Genomic DNA, 18,188 nt, shown 5'->3' with positions numbered 1-18,188 from the left:
TTCTACTGCAACAGCATTTCTCCAGCTGGAGACTGATCTGGAACCAGTCTGTGGGAATTTGGCTGGTGACCTCTGACCCCAAGGACAAGTAGGAGCCCCTCCTCCAACAGGCAATATGGCTCCAAGCCGTGCTTCGCCTCCTGAGTATAGATTCACCGGGGACAGTATGACCAATTGTTGGCATTTACTCTGTTCAGACATTGTGTGTTAAGGCTGTGAGAAATTTTTAAAGATTTTCCCCCCTCCCTTTGAGATCTGTTTCACCTGAATGAGAAAGTTGGCAAGTGTTGCTAGATCCAGGGTTAACCGTTGTTGGTGCCAGAAAGAAAGAGAGACATTTTGGATTTTCTTTTTTTTTTTTTTTTTTAAGATTTTATTTATTTATTTGACAGAGAGAGAGACAGCCAGCGAGAGAGGGAACACAAGCAGGGGGAGTGGGAGAGGAAGAAGCAGGCTCCCAGCGGAGGAGCCCGACGTGGGGCTCGATCCCATAACGCCAGGCTCACGCCCTGAGCCAAAGGCAGACGCTGAATGACTGCGCCACCCAGGTGCCCCATATTTTGGATTTTTTTAGATACTAAGCAAGACTGTTCTAAGCTCCCTTATCCTTCTCGCATGGGCCGAGCATTGACTTAGCGTCTTCTTAATCAGCAAAATAGAATTCACCAAAGGACGCAGCACCCCAGGGTTACTATATGCTCTTTATATAACTGATGACGGAGTTTATAATTTTCAGGGAGCATGGGAAAAAGAAAAGCTTCTTATCAAAAAACATCAAGGACCCATGAAAGCCATCTTCCACGTGATACCACGTCACAGGGACCCCCTGGTCCTCCAAGCGCTTCATATAGAGCAAGGTGTCATCGCGGAGGATGTCGTGCTCACAGCTCACCAGGAAGGCTGCAGGAAGCTGCGCGATGGTCTCATCATCCCTTAGCAGAGGGGCATTGGCTACATCCAAAAGGTGTTTGTTTTCCAGGTAGGCGGCCTCATTAAAAGGGCCGGGAAACAGAGGTTGGTAGCCTGCTTTCCTGAATCTCCTGGGTATGTTGTCAGGGCTAAGCCACTTCCGGTACTTCTTCCAGACTTCCGGGGGTATGAAAGCCCCGTTCAAGATGGCATCCCACCAGTGAACGTCGATAACCATATATTTGAACATACACATCATCATGAACTCCTGGGAGAGGAACGGGACGTTTCGGTTCTGCCAGTAGGAAGGTAACTGGAAATTGATGAGCTGAGTCACTGCGTAAATCAGGACCTGGGCCCTGATCTGGGGAAGATCTGATCTGCCCACCAGGGCCTGGGTGACACAGGCCACATACCCTCCCCCAATGCTGTCTCCACAGATCACAACCCGGGCGGGGTCCACCCCGAAGGTTTTCAGGGACTTCAGGAAGTGAATGGAGGCGTTCAGGCAGTCTTGGAAAATGCTGGGATAATGGTGATCGGGAAGCTTGCGGTACCTGAGGAGCAAGCAGGGAACAAAAGCATAGCAGTGTGGCCAGCTGTTTGGGAACGATTTAACTGTGTCCTCGACTCCTCCTTGCAATCCTGTCTCTGACTAAGTCCCCAGAATGGTCCTGTGAGGTAAGGATTTTTATCCCCCCCTTTTTTTTTGCAGATGAGGACGTGAAGAGCCTCTCCTTGGTCTTCCAGGCAGGGATTCCTGACTCCGGCCCTAGGCTCTGTCTGCTGCCCAGAAATGCAGACCCTACACCAAGATTATGCAACTCGAAAGCTGTTTGAAGTAGAAACAGGACAACCAGGAATGCCAGGAAAGGCGAAGGAAGTTACTGTCTGTCCCGCTGGCTGTCTGGAGAGAAAGGGCTTCTCCAAATAAAGGAGAAGTTTCTTTCAGGAAGAATTTTTTTTTTTTATCAAAAGTCTAATGGCCAAGGTTTGTTCTTACCCAGTGACTTAAGGAGCTGCCTTCTCTTGGGGGTTTGAGGAAGGAGGGAGCAGGTTGGGAGGAGCCATGAGGGTGAAGGTGTAGGAAAGGTAGGCAGGCAGGGAACAGACACTGAGGGCTGCTCTGAGTAAGCCCCCAAAGTGTGCCTCTTCATGGGAATTCAAGGACAAAAAGAAAGGACTTGAAAATGAACTTCTAGATGTGTAAATTATAGTAAAATATTATTCAGCCACGAGAAGGGAGGAAATCCTGCCATTTGGGGCAACATGGATGGACCTTGAGGACATTACATTAAGTGAAGTGAGTCCAGCAGAGAAAGACAAATACCGTATGATCTCACTTATCTGTGGACTCTCAAAAGACACAACTCAGAATGGTGGTTAACAGGGGCTGGGGCAGGGGGAGGGGAGGGAGATGTTGATCAAAAGTACAAACTTCCAGTTATAAGAATAACAAGTCCTGAGGATCTAACCTACGACCTGGCGGGGCGCCTGGGGGGCTCAGTCGGTGAAGCATCTGCCTTTGCTCAGGTCATGATCCCAGGGTCCTGGGATCGAGTCCCGCATCGGGCTCCCTGCTCAGCAGACAGCCTGCTTCTCCCTCTGCCTCTACTGTGCCCCCTGCTTGTGGTCTCTTGCTCTCTCTGTCAAATAAATAAATAAAATCTTTAAAAAAATAACCTACAACATGGTGATTACAGTTAACACGACTGTGTTTTATACCTGTAAGTTGCTCATGTGCTCAGTCTGGTCCACACCCTATGTCTTGTCTGTCTTTCTTTCTTTTTTTCTTTCTTTCTTTCTTTCTTTCTTTCTTTCTTTCTTTCTTTCCTCTTTCTTTCTTTCTTTCTTTCTTTCTTCTTTTCTTCCTTCTTTCCTTCCTTCCTTCCCTTTTTTTTTTTTGAGAGAGAGAAAGAGAGAGCATGAGAGCAATGATGGGAGAGGTAGATGAAGAAGGAGAGAGAATCTTAAGCAGGTTCCACACTCAGCATGGAGCCTGACATGGGGTTCGATCTCACAACCCTAAGATCATGACCTGAGCCAAAATCAAGAGTCGGGCACTTAACATTGAGCCACTCCGGCACCCCCTGGGTCTTTTCAACTCTCCAGAATAACAATATCGTAAGCAATTTCCTGCAAGGTATTCATGCAGGTGTTCGTTAACACTTTTACGTGTTCAAGGAGTATTCTCATTACCACGAAGGCCTTCTCAGATGGAGAGTCTGACAGAAACTCTCTCAGTGGGATTTCAGACACAATGCTGAGCCAGTCAGGAAGTATGTCGAGTACCAGAAAGATGCTGCCTTCCTCGATCTCATCAAGAAGACCAGAGAGGCTTGGTGAGTTGCTGTAAGTCACACAGAGGCACCCCTACGTAGAATTCAAGAAACCAAACAAAGGAGCAGAGGGGAAGAAAAGAGAGAGGCAAACCAAGAAACAGACTCTTCATTACAGAGAACAAGCTGATGGTCACCAGAGGGGAGGTGGGTGGGGGTATGGGGGAAATAGGGGATGGGGACTAAGGTCGTGATGAGCACTGGGTGATGTATGGAAGTGTTGAATCACTATATTGTACACCTGAAACTAATATTATGCCATATGTTAACTAATTGGAATTTAAATAATAACTTTTTTAGGGGCACCTGGGTGGCTTAGCCGTTAAGCGTCTGCCTTCGGCTCAGGTCATGATCCCAGGGTCCTGGGATCAAGTTCCGCATTGGGCTCCCTGCTCAGCGGGAAGCCTGCTTCTTCCTCTCCCACTCCCCCTGCTTGTGTTCCCTCTCTCGCTGTCTCTCTCTGTCAAATAAATAAAATCTTTTTAAAACATAATAAATAAATAAATAATAACTTTTTTTAAAAAGGAAAAAAGAGTCTGTTTTTTGGTCTGTCTTTTTTTCCTTTGTTCATTTGTTTTGCTTCTGAAATTCCATGTATGATTGAAATCATATGGTATTTATCTTTCTCTGACTGGCTTATATCGTTTAGCATTACTCTCTAGCTCCATCCATGTTGTTGCAAACGGCAAGATTTCATTCTTTTTAGAGAGAGGTAGGCAAACCGTAAGAGACTCAGTGATAGAGAAGAAACAGGGTTGCTGGAGGGAGGTGGGTGGGGGACGGGCTAGGTGGGGGACGGGCGTTAAGGAGGGCACTTCTTGTGAAGAGCACTGGGTATTATATGTAAGTGATGAATCACTAGTTAAAAAAATAGAAAATAAAAAAAAGATTTCATTCCTTTTTATGGCTGAATAATATTCCGTTGTATATCTACCACATCTTCATCCACTCCTCTATTGATGGACACTTGGGCTGCTTCCATAATTTGGCTCTTGTAACTCACACTGCAATGAACACAGGGCACATGTATCCTTTCAAATGAGAGTTTCCCTGTTTCTTGGGTAAAGACCCAGGAACACGATTACTAGACCATGGGTTAGATCTATTTTTAATTTTTGGAGGAACTTCCCCGCTGTCTTCCACAAATATGCATTCCCACCAACAGCGCGGAAGCATTCTTTTTTCTCCACATCCTCACCCACACTTGTTTCTTGCCACAGTTTATTCACGCACTCCGCGCTGATGGGCCTTTGGGTCGTTTCTGGGTTTTTGTCCTTTTGAACAGTGCAGTGCCCGGGTCCTTATGTGCATGTGCAAGAGTGCCTCCTGGGGCTCAGGGCCTCTCTCTCTCTTCTCCAAACCAGCCATGTGCTCATTCCTGCCTTCCCCCACCTATGCAACACCCACTGACTTTCTCCAGCAACTCACCCCACCGACAGCAGCACGGAGTCCGTCTCCAGGACCAAAAAACTGCACAGGTTGTGGTAGGAGTCTGCAAGAGTAGAGCCGGTCACAGCAGCAGTCACCCTGAGTGGTCTCTAGGGATGTCGCCGCACTCCCCCCCCCCCAGGGCCCAGCCCTGCTGCCTGCCCTCCTCCCCCGGCCTCCAGGGCCAGACCGCCAGCAGCACCAGCTTTGGGTGTGACAGTCTCCTGTTCCTGTTCTTGCCTCCTCCGCAGTGACTCTGGCCGGCTCTGCCTGGGCGCAACCAAAATGCCGTCGGGGCTTGGCTGCATCTCGGGGCTCACCAGCAACAACGTTCCTTTTTACAAAAGTGAGGGGGGAGGCTGAGGACCAAGAAAGGCTTGGTGATTGGAAACCTACAAAACCAAGACCGGGGAAGGGAGGCATGCCTGCCCTAGAATATTAATGGTAATTACATACGCATGCATACAGACATATATTATTAAGAAATAAGCAAGGGTTGGATGGGCCATTTCTATTAGCTGAGTGGTACCTCTGAGGTTGTCAGAGGACAAGACCCTTCTCAACAGTATTTGGCCATCCTGGCACAGTGCCAGACACAGCATTTGTACCAAACAAATCTGTAATTCAGTGGTTGTCAACCCTGGCTGTGCGTGGAAGTACCAGGGAGTTTTTGCAAGTCCCGATGCCCAGAAGGAGCCCCCAAACCAACTGAACCAGTGTCTCTGGGGGGGGGGGGGGCACGGGCAGCAGGACTTCCCAGGTCACGCCAGACAATGCCAGCATCCGGGGAGGTTGGGAATGACTGATATGACCTGGAGAAGTGACGGGTGGCGGGGGGGGTGCAGGCTTCATTGACTTCATTGAGGGAGGTGATGGAGGAGGGGTCCAAACGGAGTGGGGAGTGGGCAGCTCCTACGGCAGCCTCAGCCCTGCTTGCCAATCAGCATCGTCTGGGAGCTTTTTAAAAATGCTGATGCCTCGGCCCCACCCCTGAACCAGACAGCGGCCTGGGCAGGACCTGGGTGTGGGGACGACTCTAAAGCATCCCCGGGGAGGGGGGTTCAAAGCACAGAGAGGGTGGAAGCCGCTGCTGGCCCTTCGCACGCCATCTCCCTGCTTCCCTGCTCTGCCCCCCCCCCCCCGGGACATTCATTCTTTCCTTCAAGCTCCTGTTCCCGAGCTCCACGTTTGCGCTCCCTTCGGCTTAGACTTAACAGGGCTGGGACCCCGCGGAGGCAAGGGAGGCACTTGCCATGGGCCCCGGACACTCAGCAACCAAGATAAATACTACTTGAAGGAATCCCCAAGTAAATACCACAAGTTGATGAACACCCTCGTATGAAAATCTCAAGTAGACAAGAGCCTACTTTGCCTTTGTCCAATTCCCCCGCCCTGTCGATCCTGCCATTAGATAAACCTTGATATTTTGTCCATCATAGATTTTTTTTGCATTATTATCGAGTTTTCAAAAATAATGCATAAAAATATTAGACTATGTTTCTTGGTGCCCCTTTCAAGATGGAGCCCCCGGCACCCCCTTTGCCTCCCCCACCCCCAGAGGCTTCGAATGCTGTTTCCCAGCCTCTATAGGACTGGTTCCTCCTCATCCGTTGGTTGGGCCTGGGCTCAAATTCCACCTTTTTGGAGAGGCTTGTTCTTGAAAAACTAAGGATGCATCTGAATCCTTCTCTACCTATTCCACCCCCTCAGGCTCTCACTCTGTGAAATTACCCTACTTGTTTGTTTGCTCTTTCACTGCCCAGCCTCCTCCTCATTTGAGTAGGCTCCATGAAGACCCTCCTTGTTCTCCGCTCAGTGCTCTGTACCTGGAAGAAGGTCTGGCACAAGGTAGACACTCAGGGAATATTTGCTGAATGAGTCCTGGCTTTACTTTTGTAAATAATACCATGGCCCAAAGAGGAAGGCTAACAGTCCTAGCCAACTAACGGGGTGCTCCTCCTGGGGGCCTCTGAAAGGGAAGAACGATCTTGGGGCCCTCAGGTGGGAGATCACCATTGCTAACTTCTGAAAAAGGAGAGCATTGTGGCAGCAAATGAGGCTGTGGTTATTTCCACCACCAGGTGGCGGTACACCCCAATTCCAGGGCCGGGCGGGCAACGCGTCCAACCATCTGTCCATCCACTTGTGTGTTCATTCCTGAACACATCCTTTCAGCCAATTATCCACCCATCCGGATTCATGCACTCATAGAGTCATTCGAAAATGGAAAAGCACAGGCAAGGCACTGGGGATGAGGCAGAAAATAAAACACAAGTCTTCCTGGCCCTCGTGGAGTTTCCATTTTTAGTTGGGGAAGACAGACCATAAGAAAACACACGAAGGAACAAGGCAAATTCAGATGGTGACAAGTGCCATGAAGAAAATGTAAAGGGATGAGGTCAGGGATGGAGACAGGGGCATAGAACTCTAAGGGACGGTTCCTTAGGTAAGATGTTCAGGGAGGCCTCTCCGGGGAGGGGCATTGGAGGTCAGACTAGAAGAACAAACAAGGGCCCACCAGCGATGCAAAGTCAGGAGGGGCGAGACAGCTTTTGAGGTGCCCCGGACAGCAAGTGCAGAGGATTCAGAGTGGGGAGGAGCCGGGAGTGTCTGGAACGCAGTCATGTGCGTGGTGTGGCTGCAGCGCAGGGAACTGCTTTGGGAGGAGGGAGACCCAGGGAACCAGGTCGGAAAGGTGGGCAGGGGCTTCCAAGCTATCAGGGTTCAATGGCTTGGTTCCATCGAAGGGCACTGGAGAGCCACAAGAAAGGTTTAGCACAGGACCGACAAGCTCTGGCTTGTATTTTTTTAAAGGTCTTTCTGGCTGCCGGGTGGAGAATGGAATGAGGGGCGACAGGAGAAGCAGAAGTGTCAAGGGGGTAGGCAAGAGAAGATGGGGTCTTGGATCATGGTGGGGTTCAAAGCCCGGGAGAAATGCATGGGTTTGGGAGGTAGTGTGGGTGGGGAGCAGCTAGGACCAGCCAGTGCTGCCTGTGAGTGGTGAGGGAAGAGAGGAATCAACCCTCCAGGACCATCCATGAAAGCCCTATTGAGACACAGCACTAGCCTCACCTTGACCAAGACTATTACAGTACAGAAAATTACCATCTCCTATGTAGATTTGCACACCATCTGCTGACATGAGCCCAAAGCCTTTCGTCTGGGCTCCCTATAAAAATCTCCAACCATTGATTCCTTTGAGTCACTACAAAAAGGTTCTCATGGAAGGGTGGGCAAATTTGTGCACGTAGATGAAGTCCTTACCCAGGCTCCCCACAAACCCGCTTCCTCCGGGGAAGAAGAGGATGCCTCGCCGGGGGCCAGAGGATGCTGCTTTGGGCTGGAACAGCCTCACAGGTATGGTCCCAAAATACAGGTCCGTTACCATCAGTCTAGCATCCTTCTTTATTCTCACACTGCCTTCCAATAACTGGAGGAATCTGAGCATGGAGCAAATTCCCAGCTTCTCAAATATTTCTGCCTGTTGGAGGTAAGAGAAAGAAAGGGAAACATTAGGAGAGGTCAGGACCCATCTGGACTGTAGATGACACCTGTCACCGATAATTGCTAGGATGTTTTTGCAGTCTTTCATCTGCCTTGTTCATGTGGACCCAGGGCTGCATTTCCCATTTAATCTTCTCATCAACCCTATAAAAAGTATCTCTTGCTATCCTCATTTATCACAGGAAAAAAATGGAGGCTCAAAGACAATGGAGGCCACAAAGCTAACAAATGGGAAACTTGGGGTTCAGACCAAGGGTTGTCTGACACCAAAAGAAGGCACCTGATTTCTGGGTCATAAAATCTTTTTAGGTTTTTCCTCCTCCTCTTCAAATTTCTTATCCCTCCTGTATCTGTTTGTCTTCCAGAACCGAGTGAACCGTAACCACTTGGACATCATCATCTTCATCAGCAGCACCCCGGGATGGGCAGTGTGTCCTGGGGGCACCCAGCCAGTGCTGAAGGGACCAGGATGGGACCTCCCAAGTGTCTCCGTATCTGTGAAACTGGACAGGGAAACCTCTGGGAAGATGGAGTGGGACGCCAGCAGGGGGAGCCCTCGGGAGGTACAGCTCTTTCTCAATTGCAGACCAATGGGAAGACGTAGCTCAACTTCCCAAGAAGAAGCCTGACAGGAGGCAGGAAGAACTTCTCCTGGCCTAGCAACAAGCTCAGCCAATAAGAAGATACCACAACTCAGCCAATGAGAAGCGATTCCAACTCTGGCCTCCAGCTTTCCTCCAATGGACTTTAATTCAAAGCAGCCCTCCCACTCCCCCCACTTCTCGATAAAGAAGGGTTTCCCTCCTCTGATCGCTGGACTTGTCTGTGGTTTGCCATAACTTGCTGTCCCCAATTGCAATTCCTCTGCTCTTCCTGAATAAGCCCATCTTGCTGGGAAAATAGCTGGCTGTGTTACTTGTAAGGTCCGGCTCCGAGCCTCCTGCGAGCGCCCCAGCGCAGCGGTCATCAGCAGGCACTTGGGCCTGTGAGCTACTCTCGAGGAGAAAACACTGAAGGTTAGAAAGGTCTGGCCTTTTCTGGGTCTCAGACTAGCCTTAGTCCCATGAGAAAGCGGCCGCTGGTTTGAGGCAGGCTGACCTCCGGTGAGGAGCATGGCCCTGATAAATAAGAGACATGAGAGTTTTGCACCCTCGGCCTGTCTCCTTGAGCTAGCAGCATTTCTGTAATTATAAACTAGACTTGTTCTATCTCTGAGAGTCATCCGTATCCACAGTGGAACATTCCAGCAGCACAGAAACGTATTTTACTTCTTTACCAAACCTATTGAGCCCTAATCACGTCATCTCATTCTTTCACCAACCTGATGAGATGGACACTATTGTTTCCCTTTCACAGGTAAGGAAACAGACACAGAGAGAGGTTCAGTACATGGCCCGAGATCGCATGGCCAGAGCTGGGATGCACACACTGGCAGGCTGGCTGCAGCCTGGGCTTCTTGCTGAGGTCTCTATCCTCCTTTTTCCACGGTTGCCCCTCCCCCCCCCCAGGTAAGTGGCGTGAACTGTTTGGCTGCTATCACCCCGCCTTAAGATATTGGGATTAAATCCAGTTGCCTGCCTCCTGCCACATGCCAAACCTTTGTTTCCCAATCTGCTGCAGGTCTGGGCATATGCTGGCCTCTCCACAATGCCGGTCCCTACTCAGAGCCAGGCCAGCACGGCCACTCCGACAGGCTGGGTGAGTTCCCTTATGTCTTGATCAGCAAATAGAAAGCACCTTCTGGGTGGCAGGTCTGTGCTTGGGGCCGGGCTTGCGAAGGTGGATAAGGCAGTCCCTGCCTTCAAGGTGCCTACAGTCTATGCAGGGGAGAAGACCTACAGGCAAGTAAGTGCGCCAAGGGTCAAAGATGCTGTGGGTGAAGCCAGTTCATTCCCTGTCAGGCTGAAAGCCCATTGAAGGAAGGGACCGGGTCTGAAATCCTTTTAGAATCCTCAGAAAGCAGCCCAGTGATTGGCATTCAAAAGTATTTGATGTTTGAAGGAGGAAAAGTGGGGGTGGGAGTGAGGAAGGGAAGGGAAGAGGGAGGGAAGTGGAACCACAGACGCAAAAGACAGTGCAGCAAAGGCTGCCTCGGGGGAGTCTGGTGAGGAAAGGAGGGGTAAGGTACAGGGAGAGAGGAAGGGACCCCAGCCCGTGACAGAGGCTGAGAGCAAACTCACCAAAGTGAGCACGTACAGGAAAATGCAGTGCAGAAACCGGAACTTGGTGGGATGTTGCAAAGCGGAGGGGACATCGGCGGTGAGGAAGTGCTGAAGCACAGCCCAGACGAAGACTCCCACAGAGAAGCTGGACAGTAGCACCAGCCCCAGGATGAGCATGTTCCGGCGTTTTGAGGAGCTGCTTCTCTGAGGAATCAGCTCAGGAACTTGTGTTGGGAGACCCTGGACTGCTTATTCCAGCTGTCTCCTGGTTCCCACTGTGTTGGGGCTTAGCCATGACTCAGTGCCCTGACCTGGCTTCTCATACATAAATCCAGCAGAGCCAATGGCAGCTGGAAGGACTACTCACTCCTCTGAAGAATGCAGGCACCAAGAAAGCCAGTCCTGCCCATCAGGAGGTGTCTTGGTAGATGGGTCTCCTAAAGCCTTGGCACAGCTGCAGGCTCAGACAGCACCTGGCACCTGGGCACCCAAGGGAGAGGCCTCAGACCTTTGTGACCTGATTTTTCAATTGTGGAATAGGAGGCACACAGCCAGCCTTCCTCACCAGAGTCTGGTTAGGGTGGACAAAGCACATCTCATTCCAGTTAGCTGCCCCGACCCCACTTTGATTGATGCCCCAGTCTAGGCTGTGGGGAGAGGCAGCATAGCAGAGGGTCAAGAAGACTTACTAAGATGCCAGCCTGCCTGGGTTTGAACCCTGCCTTTTCAGCTTCCTGGCTCTGTGGCCTTCAATAAGTTATATCTGTTCTCTGCATCTCAGTTTCTCCTCTAAAAGAAGGAGATATAATTAGCTGAGGAATTGTGAATAGCGCTGGAAAGAACATGGCTGTGCGAATATCTTCTTTTTCAAGCAAATGATATTTGGCTATAATAAATAAATGTATGCATACCCATGCATATGTAAGACTGTATAAATCGTTACGTATACAGCTCAAAGAATTTCCACAATGTGAACACACCCAAATACCAGCACCCAAACCAGGATGTAGTACACCTCTAGCACCTAGACGGTCCCTTCTCCCCATCACCACCACCCCCTCCCCATTACTACACTCACTAAAGGTAACCACCATTGTTCCTTTAACAGCCAAACTCGGCTGGCTGATTTCGGACTTTTATATAAACGGGTGTATCTTCCACATCTTCTATATCGATCAGTTTATTCATTCTCATTCCTGCATAGCATTCTGTTGTATGAATACACCACAACTCTTTATTCCTTCTACTGTGGATAGACATTTGAGTTTTTGCCAGTTCTCAATTTATTGCCTGTCAGCTCCAAACTCAATTTTTATCTGCTTTGTAAAAATGGAGCTGGAAATTTCAATATTTTTCCTCTGTCTGTTGGCAAGGAGGCATTGTCAAGAAAGGGTCCTGGAGAGACATCTGAGGAGAGAAGGCTCTGCTCCCTGTGTCCAGGAGCTCACATGGCAGGCTCCTGGAGTATGTGTGGTTTTGCCAGCACCCAGCATCTACAATGTGTGAAGAAAACTAACATGATGAATTATTAACTATAATAGGGTACAAGAGTCACAAGAGATTAGCTAGCAAGAAGTAAAGAGAGCTCTAAAGTTTATAGGAATTACAGATACAAGGAACGACTGTTACCTCTAGGGCTGAGACAGAACGCCTCTCACCCCACTGGACTGAGGTCTAGAGCTTGTTGGAGAGGCATGGCATGACTCATTGACTTGGCAAGTTGCTCTCCTGCTGTACCAGTGGGACTTGCTAACATCTGTCCTGCCCCCTCACCCCCAATTTGTTGACAATCTTCCCTCCCTGGGTCCTAGGGAAAGCCATTCATTCATAGGGTGGTGTCTTGATGGAGGCACTCTGAAATGAAACTACCCAAGGGGGGATGGAAGGGAGAGCTACTGCAGGAGCTGGTGCTAGAAAAGCCATCTGCAAAAGCCACACACACTGCAGGACCAGAGGACTGGAGAAGCCAGTCCTGGAGCTGGGCATGCAGAAGCAAGTAGAACAATGATGTGCCCCAGGGTGTTATTGAAAGTAAGTCACTAGCCTGCAATAAGTGGAGGTTAAGAGCTGGGTGACATCCACAGAGGCAGATAGCTTAATGGAGAGATCAGGGAAAGCTAAAGAAAATCCTAATGAAAACCATGTGCTCCCAGGTGGATTGTACATTTCCTACGTCTGTACCCCTGAGGAGTGCCGTAGGAGCTGCACGCCACGGGAGATAGACTTTACTGAAATAGTCCATACGAGTCACTAAACAAACAAGCAGACAATATAGGCAAAAAGCTCAGGGAGGAGCAGTGGAGGAATCACTATCCAGTGTTATTGCAATACGATATCTAAGTTTCAACAGCAACAAAAAATGAGACATGCTAAGAAACAAGAAAGTGTGATCCATACAGAAGAAAAACACAGGCAACAGAAACTACCTTTGAGAGCACCCCGATGTCAGACTTAACAAAGACTGCAAAGCAGCTATTATAAATATGTTTTACTATCTTTACAATTTGGGGATGCAGTTTTTCCTTACAGACCAAAATGCACCCAGAATTGTGTATGGCTCTATTCTCTTCACCTGTCTCATCATGGTCTCTCTTTTTTCCCCCATGTTTTCTTCCTCTTCTTCTCCTTCTCCTCCTCCTCCTTCTTCTCCTTTTCTTTTTCTTCTTTTTTGTTTAGTTTTGTTAAAGTCTTTTTTAATTTTCATCTTTACAGTTACATTCTATCCTTTCAACGTATTTTATTTTATTTTTGTGTGTGTATATGTATATATACATATACACAAAATGTATTTTTTGTTTTGTACTATATATATATATATATATAGTGTGCGTGTATATATATATATATATATAAGTTTTTCTTTCTTTACAATTTTGAGATGTAGTTTCTTCTAACAAACTGACCAAAATACACTCAGGATATAATATATTGCTCTGTCCTATCCACCTGCCCATTTATACAAATATGTTTAAAGAGCTAAAGAATATCATGCTTAATTCTACCTCTGAACTAGTAATACAGTATATGTTAATTAAATTGAATTTAAATAAAATATTTTTTAAAAAGAATATCATGCTTAAAGAAGTAAAGGAAGGTATGATGGCAATATTTTATAGAAATAATACCGACAGAGGGATAGAAATTATATTTTTTGAAAGACCAAACTAAAATTATGGAATTGGGGGCGCCTGGGTGGCACAGCGGTTAAGCGTCTGCCTTCGGCTCAGGGCGTGATCCCGGCGTTATGGGATCGAGCCCCACATCAGGCTCCTCTGCTATGAGCCTGCTTCTTCCTCTCCCACTCCCCCTGCTTGTGTTCCCTCTCTTGCTGGCTGTCTCTGTCCTGTCAAATAAATAAATAAAATCTTTAAAAATAAATAAAAAAAATTAAATTATGGAATTGGAAAGAATAATATCCAAAATGAAATATTCACTAGAAGGGCTCAACAGTAGACCTGAGCTGGTAGAAGAAATCATCAGCAAACTTGAAGGTAGACTGATAGAGATTATGTACTCACAAGAACAGAGAGACAATGAATAAAGAAAAATGAACAGAGCCTTTGAGAAAAGTGGGACATATGTATCGTGGGGGTACCAAAGGAGAGAAGAGAGGAAAAGGAACAGGAAAATAGTCAAAGAAATAATGGCTGAAAACCTTCTGAAGTCAATGAAATACATTATACACATCCAAGAAGCTCAGTGAACTCCAAGCATGATCAACAGAAAGAGACGACTTCACTGGGAAATTCTATCAAACACTTAAAGAACTAATTCCCATTCCTTAAAAACACGTCTAAAAAATAGAAGAGGAGAGAACACGTTCCAAATCATTCTGAGTCCAGTATTACCCTGATATCAAAGACAAAGAAAGAAAAGAAAACCACAAGCCAATATGAACCACACACCTTATGAACACACAGACAAAAATCCTCCACAAATTGCTAGCACACTGAATATAGCACACATATAAAAAGGATAAATTACCGAGTGAGATTTATTTCAGTAAAGCAAAATTGGTCTAACATGTAAAATTCAATTAATATACTCTATCATGTCAATAGAATACAGGACAAAACCACATAATCATCTCAGTAGATGCTGAAAAAGCACTTAACAAAATCCAAAACGATTTCAAGAAAAAACAGTCAAGAAAAACCCCTCAAGATAGAAAAGAGCTTCCTGATTAAGGACATCAGTGAAAAAAAACCATGCCTAACATAACATTGTACTTAATGGTGAGTATTAGTTTCCATTGCTGCTGTAACAAATATCACAAATTTAGTGGCTTTTTTTTTTAAAGAGAGAGAGCGCACACATGCCAGAGGGGGGGAGGAAGAGCAGAGGGAGAGGGAGAGAGAATCCCAAGCAGGCTCCGTGCTCAGCATGGAACCTGACAGGGGGCTTGATCTCACAACCCTGAGATCATGACCTGAGCCCAAATCGACAGTCGGACACTTAACCAACTGAGCCACCCAGGCATCCCACAAATTTAGTGGCTTAACCACTAAAGCTCATTATCATACAGTTCTGGAGATCAGAAGTCTGACATGGATCTCATTGGGCTAAAATCAACGTGTCGGGAGGGCTGTATTCCTTCTGGATGCTCTAAACCAGCATCTGTTTCCTTGGCTTTCCTAGCTCCCAGAGACCACCCACATTCCTTGGCTCACAACCCTTTTCTTCCATCTTCAAAGTCAAAAAACCCTGGGCCAACTCCATCTCATACTGCCTTCTCTCTGGTTCTCCCTCCTCTGCTTCCCCCTTTTTCTTTGAAGGACCCCTGTGAATACACTTGGCTCACCCAAATAACCTAGGACAATCTCCCTATTCTACACTCATTAGCAATCTGCAATCTTAATTCCCCTTTGCCATACAAGGTATATATTTGCAGGTTCTAGGATTAGGATGTGAACATCATTGGGGAACTATTATTCTGTCTGCCATGTGGTAAAAGGGAGAATACTTTCTCTTTAAGACCAGGCACAGGACAAGGAAGTCCACTCTCAATGAGAGTCATTCTCATTTCTATTCAATATTGTACTGGAGGTTCTAGTCAGGGCAGTTAGGCAAAAACAAACAAACAAATAATTAGATGGAGAGAGATGGAGATGGATGGATGGATAGATTGATAGATAAATGGCATCCAGATTGAAAAGGAAGAAGCAAAACTATTTCTATTTGCATATGACATTATCTTGTAAAAAAAAAAATCCTGCAGCATTCACTAAAAAGACTATCAGGGCTAATAAATGAATTCAGCAAGGTGGCATGGTACAAGATTAATGTATAAAAATAATTTGTATTTCTCGACTCCAGCAATGAACAATTTGAAAAGAAATTAAGAAAACAATTCCATTCTTAATCACATCAAAAAGAATAAAATATTTAGGAATAAATTTAATAAAAGATTATAAAACGTATAGTCTGAAAACTCCAAGACACTTGAAAGAAATTAGAGAGGACTTAAATGAATTCAACCCTTTGTTTATGATAGGAAGAAAATATTGTCGAGATGGCAAACCTGTCAACTTGATCTACAGATTCAATACATTCCCCATCAAAATCCCAATTGTATTTTCTTTTTGAGGGGGGAGAGCTGAGGTGGGGGAGAGAGTGAGAGGGACAGAAAAAATCCCAAGCAGGCTTCATTCACAGCATGCAGCCCCATGCTGGACTTGATCTCATGACCCCAAGATCATGACCAGAGCTGAAATCAAGAGTCAGACTCTCAAGGGACTGAGCCACCCAGGCACACCCCCCAACTGTCTTTTTTTTTTTTTTTTTGCAAAAATTGACAAGCTCATCCTAAACTTCCTATAGAAACACAAGGGGATCCAGAATACCAAAAGCAATCTTGAAAAAAAGGAACACAGTTGGAAAAAAGGACTCAACATTTCCCTATTTCGAAACTTAGTGAAAAGCTATAGTAATCAAGACTGTGTGGGGGCGCCTGGGTGGCTCAGGCGGTTGAGTGTCTGCCTTCGGCTCAGGTCATGATTCCAGGGTCATGGGATCAAGCCCCACATTGGGCTCCCTGCTCAGCAAGGAGTCTGCTTCTCCCTCTGCCTCTCCCCTCGGCTTGTGCTCTCTTGCTCACTCTCCCTCTCTCAAATAAATAAATAAATTCTTCAAAAAAAAAAAAAAGACTGTATGGTACTGGCATAATAAGGATAAATATATGGATCAATGGAACAGAACCGAGAGTCCAGAATGAAGCCATCCCATTTATGGCCAATTGATTTTTGGCAAGAATATCAAGAAAATTCAATGGGCAAAAAAACAACCATTCTCCCAGAAATGGTGCCAGGACAACTGGATACCCCCATGCAAAAGAGTGAATTTATATCACTTCCTTACATCATACACAAATCTACAGTGAGAACTTGAAAATATGACTGAGGAACACAAAAAAGACTACACAATATGTTCTTGGATGGTAAGACTCAATACCTAAAGTTGCCTATTTCCCCTGGTATAACTGTAAAACGTTATGACATCCCAGCAAAAATGCTGATAGACCTCCTTCCCACCGCCCCCTGAAATTTACAAAAGCTACTTCAGAATCTCAAACAGAAATGGAAAATAAAGGGGCGCCTGGTGGCTCAGTCGTTAAGTGTCTGCCTTTGGCTCAGGTCATGATCCCAGGGTTCTGGGATCAAGCCCTGTATCTACTCCCTGCTCAGCGGGAAGCCTGCTTCTCCCTCTCCCACTCCCCCTGCTTGTGTTCCCTCTCTCGCTGCCTCTCTGTCAAATAAATAAATAAAATCTTTAAAAAAAAAGAAAAGAAAAGAAAAGGAAAATAAAGAAGCAAATTTATCCAGGAAACTCTGAGGAAGAACAATAGAAGGAAACTCACCAGGCAGGGATTAAGAGATATTTCAAAGCCTTAACAATTTGAGTAAATATGGGCTTTTTAACAAATGATGTGGGACCATTTGGGTAGCCAGATGAAAAACAACAACAACAAAAACCTGAGCCCATGTTGTAGGCTGTGCCTCATGATAAAGACCAAATGGAGCAAATACAAACTTTTTAAAATGAAAATTATAAAAGCACCAGAAGAAGACATGGAAGAACTCTTACAACTTCGGAGAGGAAAATAATTTTCTAACGACGCTTAAAAATACAGAAATCACAAAGGAAAAGATTGATGATCTCACTGACATAATAGCATGTATTTATATTGAAAAAGCTAATCATGTCTTCACAGTGACTCCCTGGGTGGAGGGACTTGTTTTGCCCGTCAGTTTTTCTAGTCTTTCCGTAATGATGATGTATTATCTATGGAATTTAAAGAGACAAAATTCTTCAAAATGTTGCAGCAATGACAGCACTTCTAGGTCTTTAATCCAAATTATTCTTCCCTATAAATCAACCACTGAGCCAGAGAGTAGACTGAGAGGCCCCCTCAGCCCTTTTTGGGGGGGGGACCCATTCTTTCATTGGCCCATTTATTCAACAAGCCCTCACTAAACACCTACTATGTTCCAGACCCTACATTTTGTAGGAACCAGGTTGGGATTCATGAGACACAATATGGTGTGTCATGAAGGCCAGCTCCAGCCTTTACCAGCCGTGTGACCTACCAGAAGTTAACTCACCTCTCTGCGCCTCGGGTTTCTTATCTGTAAGATGCAGACACAAATAATGCTTAGAACTAAGTGAATGCTCCGTGTTAAAATGCTTCAAGCAGATTAAAGCACTTTGGAAAACTGTTTGGCAGAATCTTTAAAAATTTTTCTAGAACAGCTTCAATTCCATCCCTAAGTGTATATCTAACAGAAAGTATCCATACGATCACCAGAAGATATAAAAAATGTTCCTAAAGGCATTACTTGCAATAAGC

At 46.3% G+C, this 18,188-nt stretch overlaps 1 protein-coding gene across 1 annotated transcript; it reads right to left on the bottom strand.

Moving 5' to 3' along the window:
• Nucleotides 1-526: 526 nt before the first annotated feature.
• On the bottom strand, nucleotides 527-10,641 carry AADACL4 (arylacetamide deacetylase like 4). Its single transcript, XM_008694706.2, has 4 exons — nucleotides 10,361-10,641; nucleotides 7,941-8,157; nucleotides 4,677-4,740; nucleotides 527-1,466 (listed from the first exon to the last, which is right to left on the bottom strand). The coding sequence occupies exons 1-4, from the start codon at nucleotides 10,517-10,519 to the stop codon at nucleotides 692-694; spliced, it is 1,215 nt and encodes a 404-aa protein (XP_008692928.1). The 5' UTR covers nucleotides 10,520-10,641; the 3' UTR covers nucleotides 527-691.
• Between the last annotated feature and the right edge of the window lie 7,547 nt (nucleotides 10,642-18,188).

This window comes from Ursus maritimus, unplaced genomic scaffold (genome assembly GCF_017311325.1).
Source record: "Ursus maritimus isolate PB19 unplaced genomic scaffold, ASM1731132v1 scaffold_32, whole genome shotgun sequence".
In the NCBI taxonomy this organism is placed as follows: Eukaryota; Metazoa; Chordata; class Mammalia; order Carnivora; family Ursidae; genus Ursus; species Ursus maritimus.
The sequence above is the reverse complement of the archived record's forward strand: the minus strand, read 5'-3'. Positions and strand labels throughout refer to the sequence as shown.